General features: G+C 45.7%; 1 protein-coding gene across 1 annotated transcript in view; it reads left to right on the top strand.

The window, feature by feature from the left end:
- ptpn23a (protein tyrosine phosphatase, non-receptor type 23, a) overlaps window positions 1-12,889 on the top strand; it is a 109,683-nt gene that overhangs the window by 33,080 nt on the left and 63,714 nt on the right. The window contains exons 3-6 of the mRNA XM_078540910.1: window positions 1,413-1,540; window positions 10,365-10,441; window positions 11,743-11,792; window positions 11,909-12,040. Coding sequence (XP_078397036.1) covers window positions 1,413-1,540; window positions 10,365-10,441; window positions 11,743-11,792; window positions 11,909-12,040 — 387 coding nt within the window. The remainder of the gene's footprint in view (window positions 1-1,412; window positions 1,541-10,364; window positions 10,442-11,742; window positions 11,793-11,908; window positions 12,041-12,889) is intronic.

Here is a 12,889-nt window from a genome sequence, read left to right as displayed (position 1 = left end):
TAATTCTGGCACCAAAACTATTAAATTATGAAAATGGAACAGCAAGTATTTAGTTATGTAAAACCAGACTGTAGTTATGTACTCCAGTCCACTTGAATCTTAACTTCATTCCTCAAGCTGTATTCAGACTTAATATAGTTGCTATCATTTTTCAGTGCAGCTAACTAAGAACAAGGTAATATGATGCTGTATTAATCACATTCTTTATTAAGTACTTCAGGGAACTGGAAATAGTTGCATTCTTTTGGTGTTGTCAGTGTATATCATAAGTTAAGGAAATTTTTGATGTCAAATGAAATAACTTGCATTTTTATAGCAGCTCATAACATTAAAATAATCCCAGGACATTTCGAGAGACACAGTTTAAAATAAAAGTGGTTACTGTGGCAAAGAAGGAACTATTTTGGAGGGTTGACTAAAAGCTTGGTAGATGGTAGTGGTTGTGGATTTAGGCAGAGAGTTGCAAAGCATGGGACCTAAGCAACTGAAGACCAATGGTGGAGTAAAGGGAGGAGAGATGCACAAGAGTTGGTAGTCAGAGAAACAGAGTTCTGAGAGTTTGGTGGGGGCTCTTGAGCCAGAGGATGCTGGAAATGAGATAGAGCAAGGTTTTATATAGGTATTTAAGCACAGGAATGGAATTTTAAATTTATGCTGTTGAGAAACCAAGAGCCAATTTAAACCATTAAGGACAGGAGAGCTCAAATATACTGCAAATTTAAATTCCATGTGTTTGCTATATATGCAGCTTTAAGTGGTGGAACAGATCCTTTGTGCTAATTTCTGATTTCCAGTATTATGTACAGTAAAATTCACCATGTATTCTGTTCCTTTTCTAAGGTTATAAAGTTCAGGGTAAAATAAATTTCTAGACCTGTTGTCTGAGTTCAGCTTCATTTGTTAAAAATTTGAATGGCTTGCTGGTACAGTTGAGATTTCACGAGCTTCTATTCTTGTTAGATCATAGGGAGAGGATCAGCAGTGGTGATGTCTTCATCAATTTGAACAACCCAAATTATAATTGAAGTACTTTTTTTTTTTCACTGAGACTGAGAATCCTAGGTGAGATGTCATAGTACAGGACAGCACCAAAGGAAGCCGGGGTAAAGCATAGGTGACAGGCTTCGCTCTTAAAACATTGTATGAGGAAAGAACAACTGCAAGAGGCCAGGAATTAATTGGGTTTGATTTTAATTCATCAAAACTTACCCATAGAATTAAAATCAGGCCCTTGACCTCCTTTAATTTTAATAATAAAGGTTAAATTGTAATTTTAACCTTACATATGAAATAAGATGAAATGTTTCTGGTACCACTTGAGTTAAAAGAAATACAAATGTTGTGTAAAAGCAAAGTTTTATTTCTGTTTAAAATAATCAGGTTGTATTCGAAACAATGTTATTCTGTTGCAGAGCGCTGTGAATGTTACAAGAGACTTTGAAGGATGCAGCACGTTGAGGAAGTATTTTGGACAGCTTCACTATTTGCAGAGTCGCATTCCCATGGGGTTAGGAGAAGAGGCAGCTGTCCCGGTCACGTGGTAAGAACAGTATTTCCTCCCGGGATTTTTGTTTCTTGCTGTTTTCTCCTCTCCTGACTTATGCTGGGCTACAAGCAAAATACTGCAGATGCTGGAAATCTGAAACAAAAACAAAAATTGCTAGAAAAATTCAGCAGCGCTTCACTTACACTTCCCTCAATTTGGTCTACTGCATTCACTGCTCCCAATGCGGTGGTCTCTACATTGGAGAGACCAAACGCAGACTGGGTGACCGCTTTGCGGAACACCTTCGGTCTGTCTGCAAATATAACCCAGACCTTCCTGTCGCTTGCCATTTCAACACACCACCCTGCTGTCATGCCCACATGTCCATCCTTGGCCTGCTGCAATGTTCCAGTGAAGCTCCAGCAAACTGGAGGAACAGCACCTCATCTTTTGATTAGGCACTTTACAGCCTTCCAGACTTAACATTGAGTTCAACAACTTCAGATCATGATCTCTCTCCTCCATCCTCACCCCTTTTTGATCCCCCTTTCTCAAATATTTATTTTTAAATTTTCATATATATATATTTTTCCCCACCTATTTTTATTATTTTTAAAATTTATTTCCATTCGTTGTTTTATCCCACACCGTCCCCTCCCCTGACCCCACCCCCAGTAGGGCCATCTGTCACTTGCTCATCCTGCTTTCTACTCTTAATGTCATCATTAGCACCTCCTTTAGCCAATATCATCACCATCAATGCCCGTTCAAATTTTTGTTTATGACACCTTTTGCAATCTCTCCTTTGCCTCCACCTATCACTATCCAGCTTCACCTGTCCCACCCCCCCTTAAACAGTATGTATTTCGCCACATTTCTACTTTTTAGTTCTGAAGAAGTCATACAGACTCGAAACGTTAACTCTGTCTTTCTCTCCACAGATGCTTTCAGACCTGCTGAATTTTTCCAGCAATTTTTGTTTTTGTATGCTGGGATACAGTTCCCTAAGTGTCAGCTGCCCACTATAAATCATCTAAGAGGCCAATTTTCTTCTGTAATGTCAGGCAGTGGTTATCACAAGGCTTGTTGACTGGAGACTCTCATAGCCATGTCCAGTCCTCTACTTCCACTTTTCAGCAAGGGCTCACTTTTTAAAAATTCTGTAGCCCAAATATGCTTTAGCCAATTTTAGCACTTTTACTGCCCTGCCCTTAGATTAGTTATCAGCACAGACTTTTTTTTTATTCGTTTGATTTTTGTTAGATGTGGAGTACACTGGCAAGGCCAACACTTGTATTGCCCATTCTTAATTGCCCTAGAGAAGGTGATGGTGAGCTGCCGTCTTGTACTGCTGAAGCTCCTCTGATGTAGCTGCACCCCGCAATGCTGTTAGGGAGCGAGTTTGAGGTTTTTCACCCAGTAACAGTGAAGAAACGATGATATAGTTCCAAATCAGGATTCTGCGTGGCTTGGAGGAGAACTTGAAGGTGTTGATGTGTCCATGCATCATCTGCCCTTGTCCTTCTAGGTGATAGAGGTCACGTTATTGAAAGGTGCTGTCGAAGGAGCCTTGCCGAGTTGCTGCAGTGCAGCTTGTAGTTGATATTAATGATGTCACTGTGTGCTGGTGTGGAGGGAATGAATGTTTAAGGTGGTGGATGGAGTGCTGATTGTGCAGGCTGCTTTATCCTTGACGGTGTCGAGCTTCTTGAGTGTTGTTGGAGCTGCACTCATTTAGGAAAATGGGGGATTATTCCATCACACTTCTGAAATTTACCTTTTAGATGGTAGACAGGTGTTGGGGAGTCGGGAGATGAGTTACTTGCCACAGAATTCCCAGCCTCCGGCCTAATCTTGTAGCCACAGTATTTGTATGGCTTGTCCAGTTAAGTTTCTGATCAATGGTAACCCTAAGGTGTTGTTGCTGGGAAATTTAGTCAAGGGAAGATGGTTAAGTTCTCTTGTTGAAACTGGTCTTTGCCTGGCATTTGTGTGACACAAATTTTGTGTGCCAGGTAATCCAAGCCTGATGTCCAAGTCTTGGTACAGGCAGGCAGGGTCTGCTTCATTATCTGAGGAGTTGCAAATGCAACTGAATTCTGTGATCGTCAGCGAACCTCAGCATTTCTGACCTTATGATTGACGGCAGATCGTTGTTGAAGCAGCTAAAACTGCTTGGGCCTAGGACACTATGCTGAGGAATTCCTGCAGTGATATTCTGGGGATGAGTTGATTTGATTCTTTTGTGCTATGTATGACTCTAACCAGTGGTGAATTTACTCCTTATTACCATTGATTTTAATTTTGCAAGGGCTCCTTGATGCCACACCTAGTCAAATGCTGCCTTGATGTCAATGACAGTTACTCTTATCTCGCCTCTGAAATTCAGATCTTTTGTCCATGTTAAAAGATCTTGTATGGAATTTTCTCAGAATTGTACTAAGTACAGTAGCGGGCGGGTGAAATGGAATCCTACCCACCGGCGAAAATGGCGGGTTTTCACGCCGTTTCTCCCTAGCCCACTTCATTATTTATGCACTCCCGTGAAACACGCCGTTTCCATGGCGAGCAGGCTCTCATTCACCCACCCGCCATCACCCAGCTGTTGCATTATGTCGGCCGCTATCTTTAAAAGGCAGCCATCAGCAAAGCGCTCAACGCCACCAGCTCACCACTGCTGCCCGGGAGACACGGCCTGCAAAGTCAAAAAGACTGCAGCCCCCGGCTTGAACGATGGGTCCCTCGAGCGACTGCTGGATGCCGTGGAAGCCCGTTGGGATGTGCTCTACACCCGCCCTGGCCACAGGATGGGCAGCAAAGCCACCAACCCAGCTTGGGAGGCAGTGGCAGCAGCGGTCTGTGCAAGTGCCCTGCAGAGGAGGACACCACCCAGCGCTGCAAAAGGATGAATGAGCTCCTCCGTTCCGCCGGGGTAAGTCACTCTTTTCATCACTCCCAACTCACAAACCCATAACACATCCACATGGCCCTCACTCACTGCCAGTGCAAGGGACATCATCATTCACTCTTTTACACACACCGTCATTGTCCTCATCCTGTCCATGGGATCACTCACCACCCTTACAGGCCTGGCATACTTATCATCTGCCCTGACAGGCATCCTGATACACACTTCCCATCTCTATCCATGCAGGACAACAACAGGAAGGAAAGGCCGCAGACAGGTGGAGGGATGCCGGAGATCAAAGTTCTGACAGAATTCGAAAATGAAGCCATCCAGCTGGCCAGCGATGACCAGGACCAGTTATGTGCTGACGGCGAGGTTGGCACTGCTGTACCAAGTAGGGATTTAGCAGTGCAACATCCATCAGAAACCATGCCGTGAGTCTTTCACAGGCCGCTGCTATGCACTAATTATTTCCCCTTGCTTTTGCAGGCACATCTCACCCAGGGCCTCCAATCAAGCTCTGAAGAGGAATCTGAAGGCACCCTCCCAGAAGCCCCATCATAGTGCTCACCCACACCTTCCACCATCGCAGAGAGACATACCTCGGTGGGACTAGCTTCAGAGTTGCCTTGGGATCACAACCTAGTGAGCACATCGCACTTTCTATTCCACAGGTGGAGGCAGGGACTTCCCAAGGCCTCTGACACTCGGGGGACTGCTGGAGGCCAGAACTTTGCTGAGTCCAAATCAGATGACGAGCCTCTGAACTCGGTCATGTCACACTTGCTGCAGCTGCAAAGGCATGCTAGGGAGCATCAGGAAGAGATGTCCGCTGCGCTTCTCAGATTCCAAAGCACGATGGAGGAGTCCTTCCATCTTCAGGCTGATGTGATAGCGCTGGCATTGCAATACAACGAGGTCAACACTGGCAGGATGGCGGCCGCCATGGAGACCTTGGTCCAGAACGTCATTCCTGCACTGCTAATTGGGCTTAACTCCATTGCTGATGCCATAGTTGGTCTGCAACAGTGTGTACGTGAGAGGGGTGCTGGGCAGCTCGATCTCACTCCAGCTACCCCTTCCACTCATAAAGTCAGCCAGTGGTCCTGGGCATCCATAGGGAGGAGGATCAGCAGGTGCACATTCCGGGGCCATCCACCGAGGTGACTGGGGGTGACAGGCCCATCTGAATCCCACCTTCCTGTGACCTCCAGCTTCCCAGGCCGAGGAGGGTGCCACTGCCACATAGCAGGATCTCGAAAGCAGGCTGGGGCCGTCCAGTGGATGCCCGCCAAAGTTATCACAGACAGGGCATCACAGTCAGCAGGGTTAGGAAAATTGGTTAAAAGTAGTTGCACACATTGGGCACGGGTGTTGATCGTGTGTACATACTGTTCATTATTGTCAATAAATTCCTAAGAATGTTACCCTGCCTGTGGCTACTTGTTCTGATGAGCAATGTTCTTGTCACTGAAACGTGAAACCTTTCTGCACATGATAAAAGACAGGTGTCTCAGTCCAGGGCCTCTTCCCTGTTCTCTATGCAGCTGTCAGACCACAGTGATGGTCCAGCCTCTCACTGCCTGTAAACATTACTGATGCCTGCACCGCAGCAGCACTGGTCATTGCTGCCAAACTGTAGTGGGCAGGTGCCACAGAGTTCTCTCATTCTCTGTGTGCTCTCGGCATCTTTAAGGTGGGGCTGGCATCTGTGACCAGTGATGCTGTGCACCAGCTCCTGAAGGGCTGCGGTGCTGAAGGTGGACACAGCATCAGATGCATCTAAAGTTTCATGGCTGCGTCTCTGAGATGTCCCTGATCATGGAGCACAAGCGAGCTGCCCTCGGCCAGACAGGAGTCAGACATTCTCGGAGGTTATGTGAAGGTCTATGGAATGTTCTCACTGCATGTTGTCATCATCCTCCTGCGATCGAGCGACTGTTAGGACCTCCACTGCATCTCCATGACAGGAGCGTTCTCACAGCAGGTATTGGAGCTGCCATAAGCCAGACTGGAGTCAAACGTTCACACCTGCGATATGAGGACCTATGGGGACACCACCTCATGTCATCTTCATCCTCCACAAATTTGGCAGCTATGAGGGCCTCCCGAGCGTGCCTGCCTCGTCTATCCAGTGCGAGAGCCTCACCCATCATCGTCGCCACCGAGGACCCCCTCACCCTCATCCCCGTCAGCGTCGTCCTCATCGGAGGAGACGTGCAGCTCCTCCATCTCCTCCTCAGCCAGTTCCTCTCCCCGTTGCAGCGCCAGGCTGTAAAGGACACAGTAGACGATGACGAGGCGTGACATCCTCTGCAGACTGTGTTGAAGGCTCCATCAGACCAGTCTAGGCACTGGAACCGCACCTTCAGCATCCTGATGGGGTGACTGCTACATGGCCAGTGTTGGCAAGGAGATTGTACAACGTGTGCAGTCCAGCTGCTCCACGACCCAATAAAGTGGTGGCAGACTCGAAGCCTGTGCCAGGGGGATGGGGGTGTGGTTTGGGGGGTGGTGGGAAATAAGGTATGGAGTGCTTGGTGGCCCTTTGGTGCCTCCGAGTTGCTTGCATGGGCGGGCTGGCCAGGAGCCTAACCCCAATCATATCATTGTGGCTGTGCCTGATCTGTCTCAGTTGCAGAAGTATTGTCAGTTTGTACAGTTATCCCTAATGTGTGGCCACTTCCCTCGCTTACCCTGCCCCCCCCCACCTCGATTACCTGTGTGTGGGATGCAGCGCCAGGGCAGCACTTGACCACCAACAACAGTCGCCTCTGAGGCTGGCCAGCACTTAACCCCGGACACCATGCTCTCGTCAGCAGTTGCCTCTGGAGCCAGGCATCATTTGCCCCCTGTCCCGCACGCACCCCCAAACCCCCCAACCAGCGTCCCTGAGGCTCGTAAACAACAGGCGAGCTGTGGAGAACGCTGCTGCTCACTCACCCCAGTTCCCTCAAAATGAAGGCCACCAAGTGCACGTTGCCTGTGTGCTGTTGTGAAACACGTCGGCGTGCTTTCCCGCCAACGTGGATGGGCGACACGACAGGGTTCCAAGAGCCTGGCCAAATGGTCTTCTAATTATATACTGATGTATTACAATTAGCTCCCCGCCGACCGATGGTGGGAAACGTGGCCTGCCATTGGCGGGCTGAGCGGATGATCACAACCTGCCTTCACGCCGTCATGAAGTAGGTCATGCCACCTATCACACCCGCCGCCTGCGGGCTTGGAAAATTCCGCCCCTTGAGTTGAATAGTCCTGGCAGAACCCAACCTGAACATTGATGAGCAGGTCATTGATGAGTTAGTGCTGCTTGATAGTACCGTGAATGATATCTTCCATTACTTTTCTGATAATTGAGAGAAGATTGGGGTGATAATTAGCTGGATTGAATTTGTTTGCCTATTGTTGGACAGGCCATTTTCCATTCATTTAATTGAGCAGATGCCAGTATTCTTGCTGTTCTGGAACAGCTTGGCTAAGAATGCAGCTAGCTGTAAAGCATATGTTCAGCACTACAGCTGGGATGTTGTCTGAGCGCAAAGGCTTTATTTATCCATGTGCTCGGTCACTTCTTGATATCACATGCAACGAATCAAATTGGCTGAAAACTGGGAACTTCAGGGGTAGGCTAGATGGATCATCCACTTGCCACTTCTGGCTGAAAATGGTTGCAGATGCTTCACCCTTGTCTTTGGAACTGATATGCTGGGCTCCACCATCATTATGGATGGGAATGTTCTTGGACTCTCCTCTTTTTAGTTTAATTGTTCACCACCATTCACAACTGGATGTGGTAAGATTCCAGAGTTTTAATCTGATCTGTTGGTTGTAGGATCACTTATTTCTGTAGCCTTCATAAAAGGGAGCACTGGTTGATTAGTCTTAGCCTTGAGGTGCTGATTCTCCTTTTTGCACCTACTGCTGCTCTGTTGGGATCAGTTAACACGGCACACAAAATTGATCCACTTTGGAATCCTTTTGGTCTCCATGTAGTTTGTATAATCATTCATTCTAAGTAGTTTGTATGATCATTCTAAGAGTTGCCTTATTTTGCTGATCAGGCTTAAAACTCTTAACCTGTATGTGCTGTACTAGTGAGGGAGATCCTGAACAAGGGCCAGTCGTCTCCCTTTATGGGAGAGGGAAGCACATATGGTGAGGTGCTTTCATGGGTCTTGCCAGCTGGCCTAGGTTAAGGCTTCCCTGTCAGACACCAGGTGGTGTGTAGTCAAAAGCAAAGCAAGAAATATCTGGAGACGAGCTTACATACATGCTCATGTAAGATGCCACATTGCCATTAATGATGGATGTTGAAGTACTGTATAATTATATGTGGAAGTGTTTGGACGAATCTATTTTATTGGACACTAATTAACTTGAGCATGACCTGTTCAAGCCTGCTCAGTTCATGTTGAGCTTCAGTCTGATGTGCAGCATTAACCCAATGAAATTTTAAAAATTCACTCATGGGATGTGGGCATTGCTGGCTAGGCCAGCATTTATTGCCCATCCCTAATTGCCCTTGAGAAGGTGGTGGTGAGCTGCCTTCGTTAAACGCTGCAGTCCATGTGTGTAGGTACACCCAAGGTGCTGTTATGGAGGGAGTTCCAGGATTTTGACACAGCAACAGTGAAGGAACGGCGATATATTTCCAAGTCAGGATGGTGTTTGGCTTGGGGAACTTCCAGGCGGTAGTGTTCCCATGCATCTGCTGCCCTTGTCCTTCTAGGTGGTAGCTGTCATGGAGTTGGAAGGTGCTAAGAATCCTTGGTGAGCTCCTGCAGTGCATGTTGTAGATGTTACACACTACTACTATTGCGTGTCAGTGGTGGAGGGAGTGAATGCTTGTGGATGGGGTGCAATGTGGTTGACTCTTAAATGGCCTAGTAAGCAGGTAGCCCTGAGTTGTAGCTTCACCAGGTTGACACCTCGTTTTTAGGTATACCTGGTGCTGCTCCTCACATGCCCTCCTGCACTCTTCATTGAACCAGGGTTGATCCCCTAGCTTGGTGGTAATGGTAGAGTGGGGGATATGCCGGGCCATGAGGTTACAGATTGTTGTTGAGTACAATTCTGCTGCTGATAATGGTCCACAGCGCCTCATGGGTGCTCAGTCATGAGTTGCGAGATCTGTTCGAAATATATCCCATTTAGCACAGTGATAGTGTCACACAGCATGATGGAGGCTGTGCTCAATGTGAAGACAGGACTTCGTCTCCATAATGGCTGTGAGGTGGTCACTCCTATTAATTGTCATGGACAGATGCAGTTGCAGCAGGCAAGGTTTGTGAGGATGAAGTCAAGTATGTTTTTCCCTCTTGTTAGTTCCCTCACCGCAGACTCAGTCTAGCAGCTATGCCTTTTAGTACTCGGCCAGCTTGGCCAGTAGTGGTGCTACTGAGCCACTCTTGGTGATGGACATTGAAGACCCCCACCCAAAGTACATTCTATGCACTTGCTACCCTCAGTGCTTTCTCCAAGTGGTGTTCAACATAGTTGAGTACTGATTCATGAGCTAAGTGGCGATAGTACATGGTAAACAGCAGGAGGTTTCCTTGCCCATTTTTGACCTGATGCCATGAGACTTCTTGGGGTCTGGAGTTAATGTTGAGGACTCCCAGGGCAACTACCTCCCGCCTGTGTTTCACTGCCACTCCCTCTGCTGGGTCTGTCCTGCCAATGGGACAGGACATACCCAGAGATGGTGATGATGGTGTCTGGAACATTATCTGAGCACTATGATTCTGTAAGTTTGACTTTTGTCAGGCTTTAGCCTGACTAGCTTGTGGGACAGCTCTCTCAATTTTGGCTCAAGCCCTCAGAGGTCCGTAAGGTGGACTTTGCAAGGTTAACAGGGCTGAGTTTGTCATTGTCATTTCCGGTGCCTAAGTCGATGCTGAGTGATCTGTTCGGTTTCATTAATGAGATGTGTAAAGTGACAACCTGATGTGTCTGCTAAAATTACAGGACGGAGATCTTTTCTGGCAAGACAGTAACTGTTGATGAGATCTGCTATGAACAGGCCTGCATTCTATATAATCTGGGTAAGTAATTATAATTATTCAGTTATAGGCTTGTACAGCAAATTCTCTTTTATTCTCCTGAAAAAAGTGTGTTAAATAACATTTACAACAGTAACTTTCTCACCTCTATTTTCACTTGTTAAATGAGTGTGTATTTATAAATTCATTTCTAGAATGTTAACATTACCTGCAAGCCTGGGATTTCTTGTCCATCCCCAGTTGCCTTTCAGAGAGTGGGACATTCATTCATTCATGGGCGTCACTGGCTAGGCCAGCATTTATTGCCCATCCCTAATTGCCCTTGTTCAGAGGGCATCTGGAGTCACATGTAGGCCAGGCAAGGATGGCAGATTACAGGACAATTGGCAATGGTTTCATGGTCATCATTAGACTTTTTAATTCCAGATGTTCATTGAATTCAAGTATCACCATATTTGTCATGGTGGGATTTGAACCCGGGTCCTCAGAGCATCACCCTGGGTCCAGTGACAGTACCACTATGCCACCGCCTTCCCTTGTACAAGGCCACTTTTAAGGGTAGCTAAGAATCAATCATGTATGTGACTAGAATCTCATACAGGCTAGACCTATGGGACATTAATGAAGCTGTTTGGGTTTTACGACAATCAAACAGCTTTATAGTCAATACTAGTCCTAGCTTTTTCAAAAAAAAAATTGGACTACTTTTAAAACCAATTGTCATGGGGAACTTGAAATGACAATTGTTAAATTACTGGTCCAGGCCTTTCATTACTAGTCCAGTAACTTTGCTGCTATAGCCGAATACTAAATGAGCAGTGGGTTGGTAATCTCGTATCATAAACATTAGGTTATCATGTCCAATCTTAGTAATCTACTAGATGAGAAAAGATGGGAGGAGGCTCGAGTGACATGTAAACGCTAGCATGGACTGGTTGGGTCATATGTCCTGAGTAATTCTATATACTTTACCCTTGTTGAACACCCAAAAATGACTAATGCTGATTTTTTAAAAATTAAAAAGAAATTAGGACCTTACAAAGTATATACAAGTGATTTGGGCTAATTTCCATAATTATATTTCAAACCTTTCATTTTGGGGAAAAGTTAACTGCATTTTGTCATTTGGCTTAATGCATCCCTTTTCAAATGCCAACATAAGTCATTTTGAGAGTGCTGACTGGGATTGTTATATAATGCTGAATTAGAAGAGTTTTATGCTTTGGTCACATATATGCACTAAGAACTGGATTGAGACGAACTGGATTCATTTCATATTGTACTTGCAAAGCCATTTCTTTGCATCAGTAGATTATTGAATTGGTGATTTGTTATTCTCTCAGGGGCCCTTCACTCAATGCTCGGAGCTGTGGATAACAGAGTGACTGAGGAGGTAGGTAATAATATATTCAAGTAACTGCAAAGTGAGCTATTCTTACTGATTTTGCCGTTTGGTGTTTTTTTTTGTTTGAAGATATGCCCCGTAACTGAATTTCTGCCTCCTTACAGGGCATGAAGGTTTCCTGTACACACTTTCAGTGCTCAGCGGGAGCTTTCTCCTACCTACGGGATCATTTCAGCCACTCTTACAGTGTAGACATGAGCCACCAAATCCTCAACCTTAACATTAACCTCATGCTGGTAAGGACAAAACTCAAGATGAGGTTCAAAGTTTTGCAAACGTGCATTCTGCCACCTCCCCTTTGCTCAACAGGTAATGCAATGTGTAACTGAGCCATGCATTCCAGATGTTGGAGGTTTGTTTCTTAGTCTGCATTGCATTAGCTCATCTTAGTTGACCCCTGTTAGAGAGAAAGTGAGATCAATTTCCTGATCTCGATTGCTACCCAGTATTAGAATGTGTGTGTGTGTGTGTGTGTGTGTGGACATCATGTGAGGGCAGAAGTTTTGCCTTGTTTGTGATCACCGTTGCAGATCACCTGCTGAATTTTGCTGCTTGTACTGACCTGTAATGAATGGCTATTCATGGGAGGTATCAGAGGGCAACTGGTGTAGTTGAAACTCAAATGAATCATCGCCTTTTGCGGAGAGATGAAAATTGAATTACCATTAAAAAGTAAATATTTTTGGTGAATTTGTGTCACACGATTGTGCTGTTACATGACACTTGATGATTTTTGTCTCATACAATGCATAGAGGGTCTTGGATGATTATGCATTTTGCAGCTGTTGTTATCATGTTTTGTCTGTCTGTTGACCCTGTATTCTCCTTGCCACAGCAGAAAAGCAGAGATTTTGTGCCAGGGCAAGATGTGTTGATGGAAAGGAGCTAAGTACGCAGCTAGCCATAATGGTTGTGTAAATAGGGTTTGATATATTATTGTAATGAGGCTGTACATAAAGTATGTATCTCAATTGTATAAGTTTGGGACTTAACAATAAATATAAGCAAACCAGTAACTGCAATATTACCACAAAAATGCTGATTGTGTTGGACATTCCACTGTTTACTATTTTAATAGGTGTCAA

Source organism: Cetorhinus maximus, chromosome 4, assembly GCF_964194155.1.
Source record: "Cetorhinus maximus chromosome 4, sCetMax3.hap1.1, whole genome shotgun sequence".
NCBI lineage: Eukaryota > Metazoa > Chordata > Chondrichthyes > Lamniformes > Cetorhinidae > Cetorhinus > Cetorhinus maximus.
Note: the sequence above shows the minus strand (reverse complement) of the source record. Positions and strands in the feature narration are given on the sequence as shown.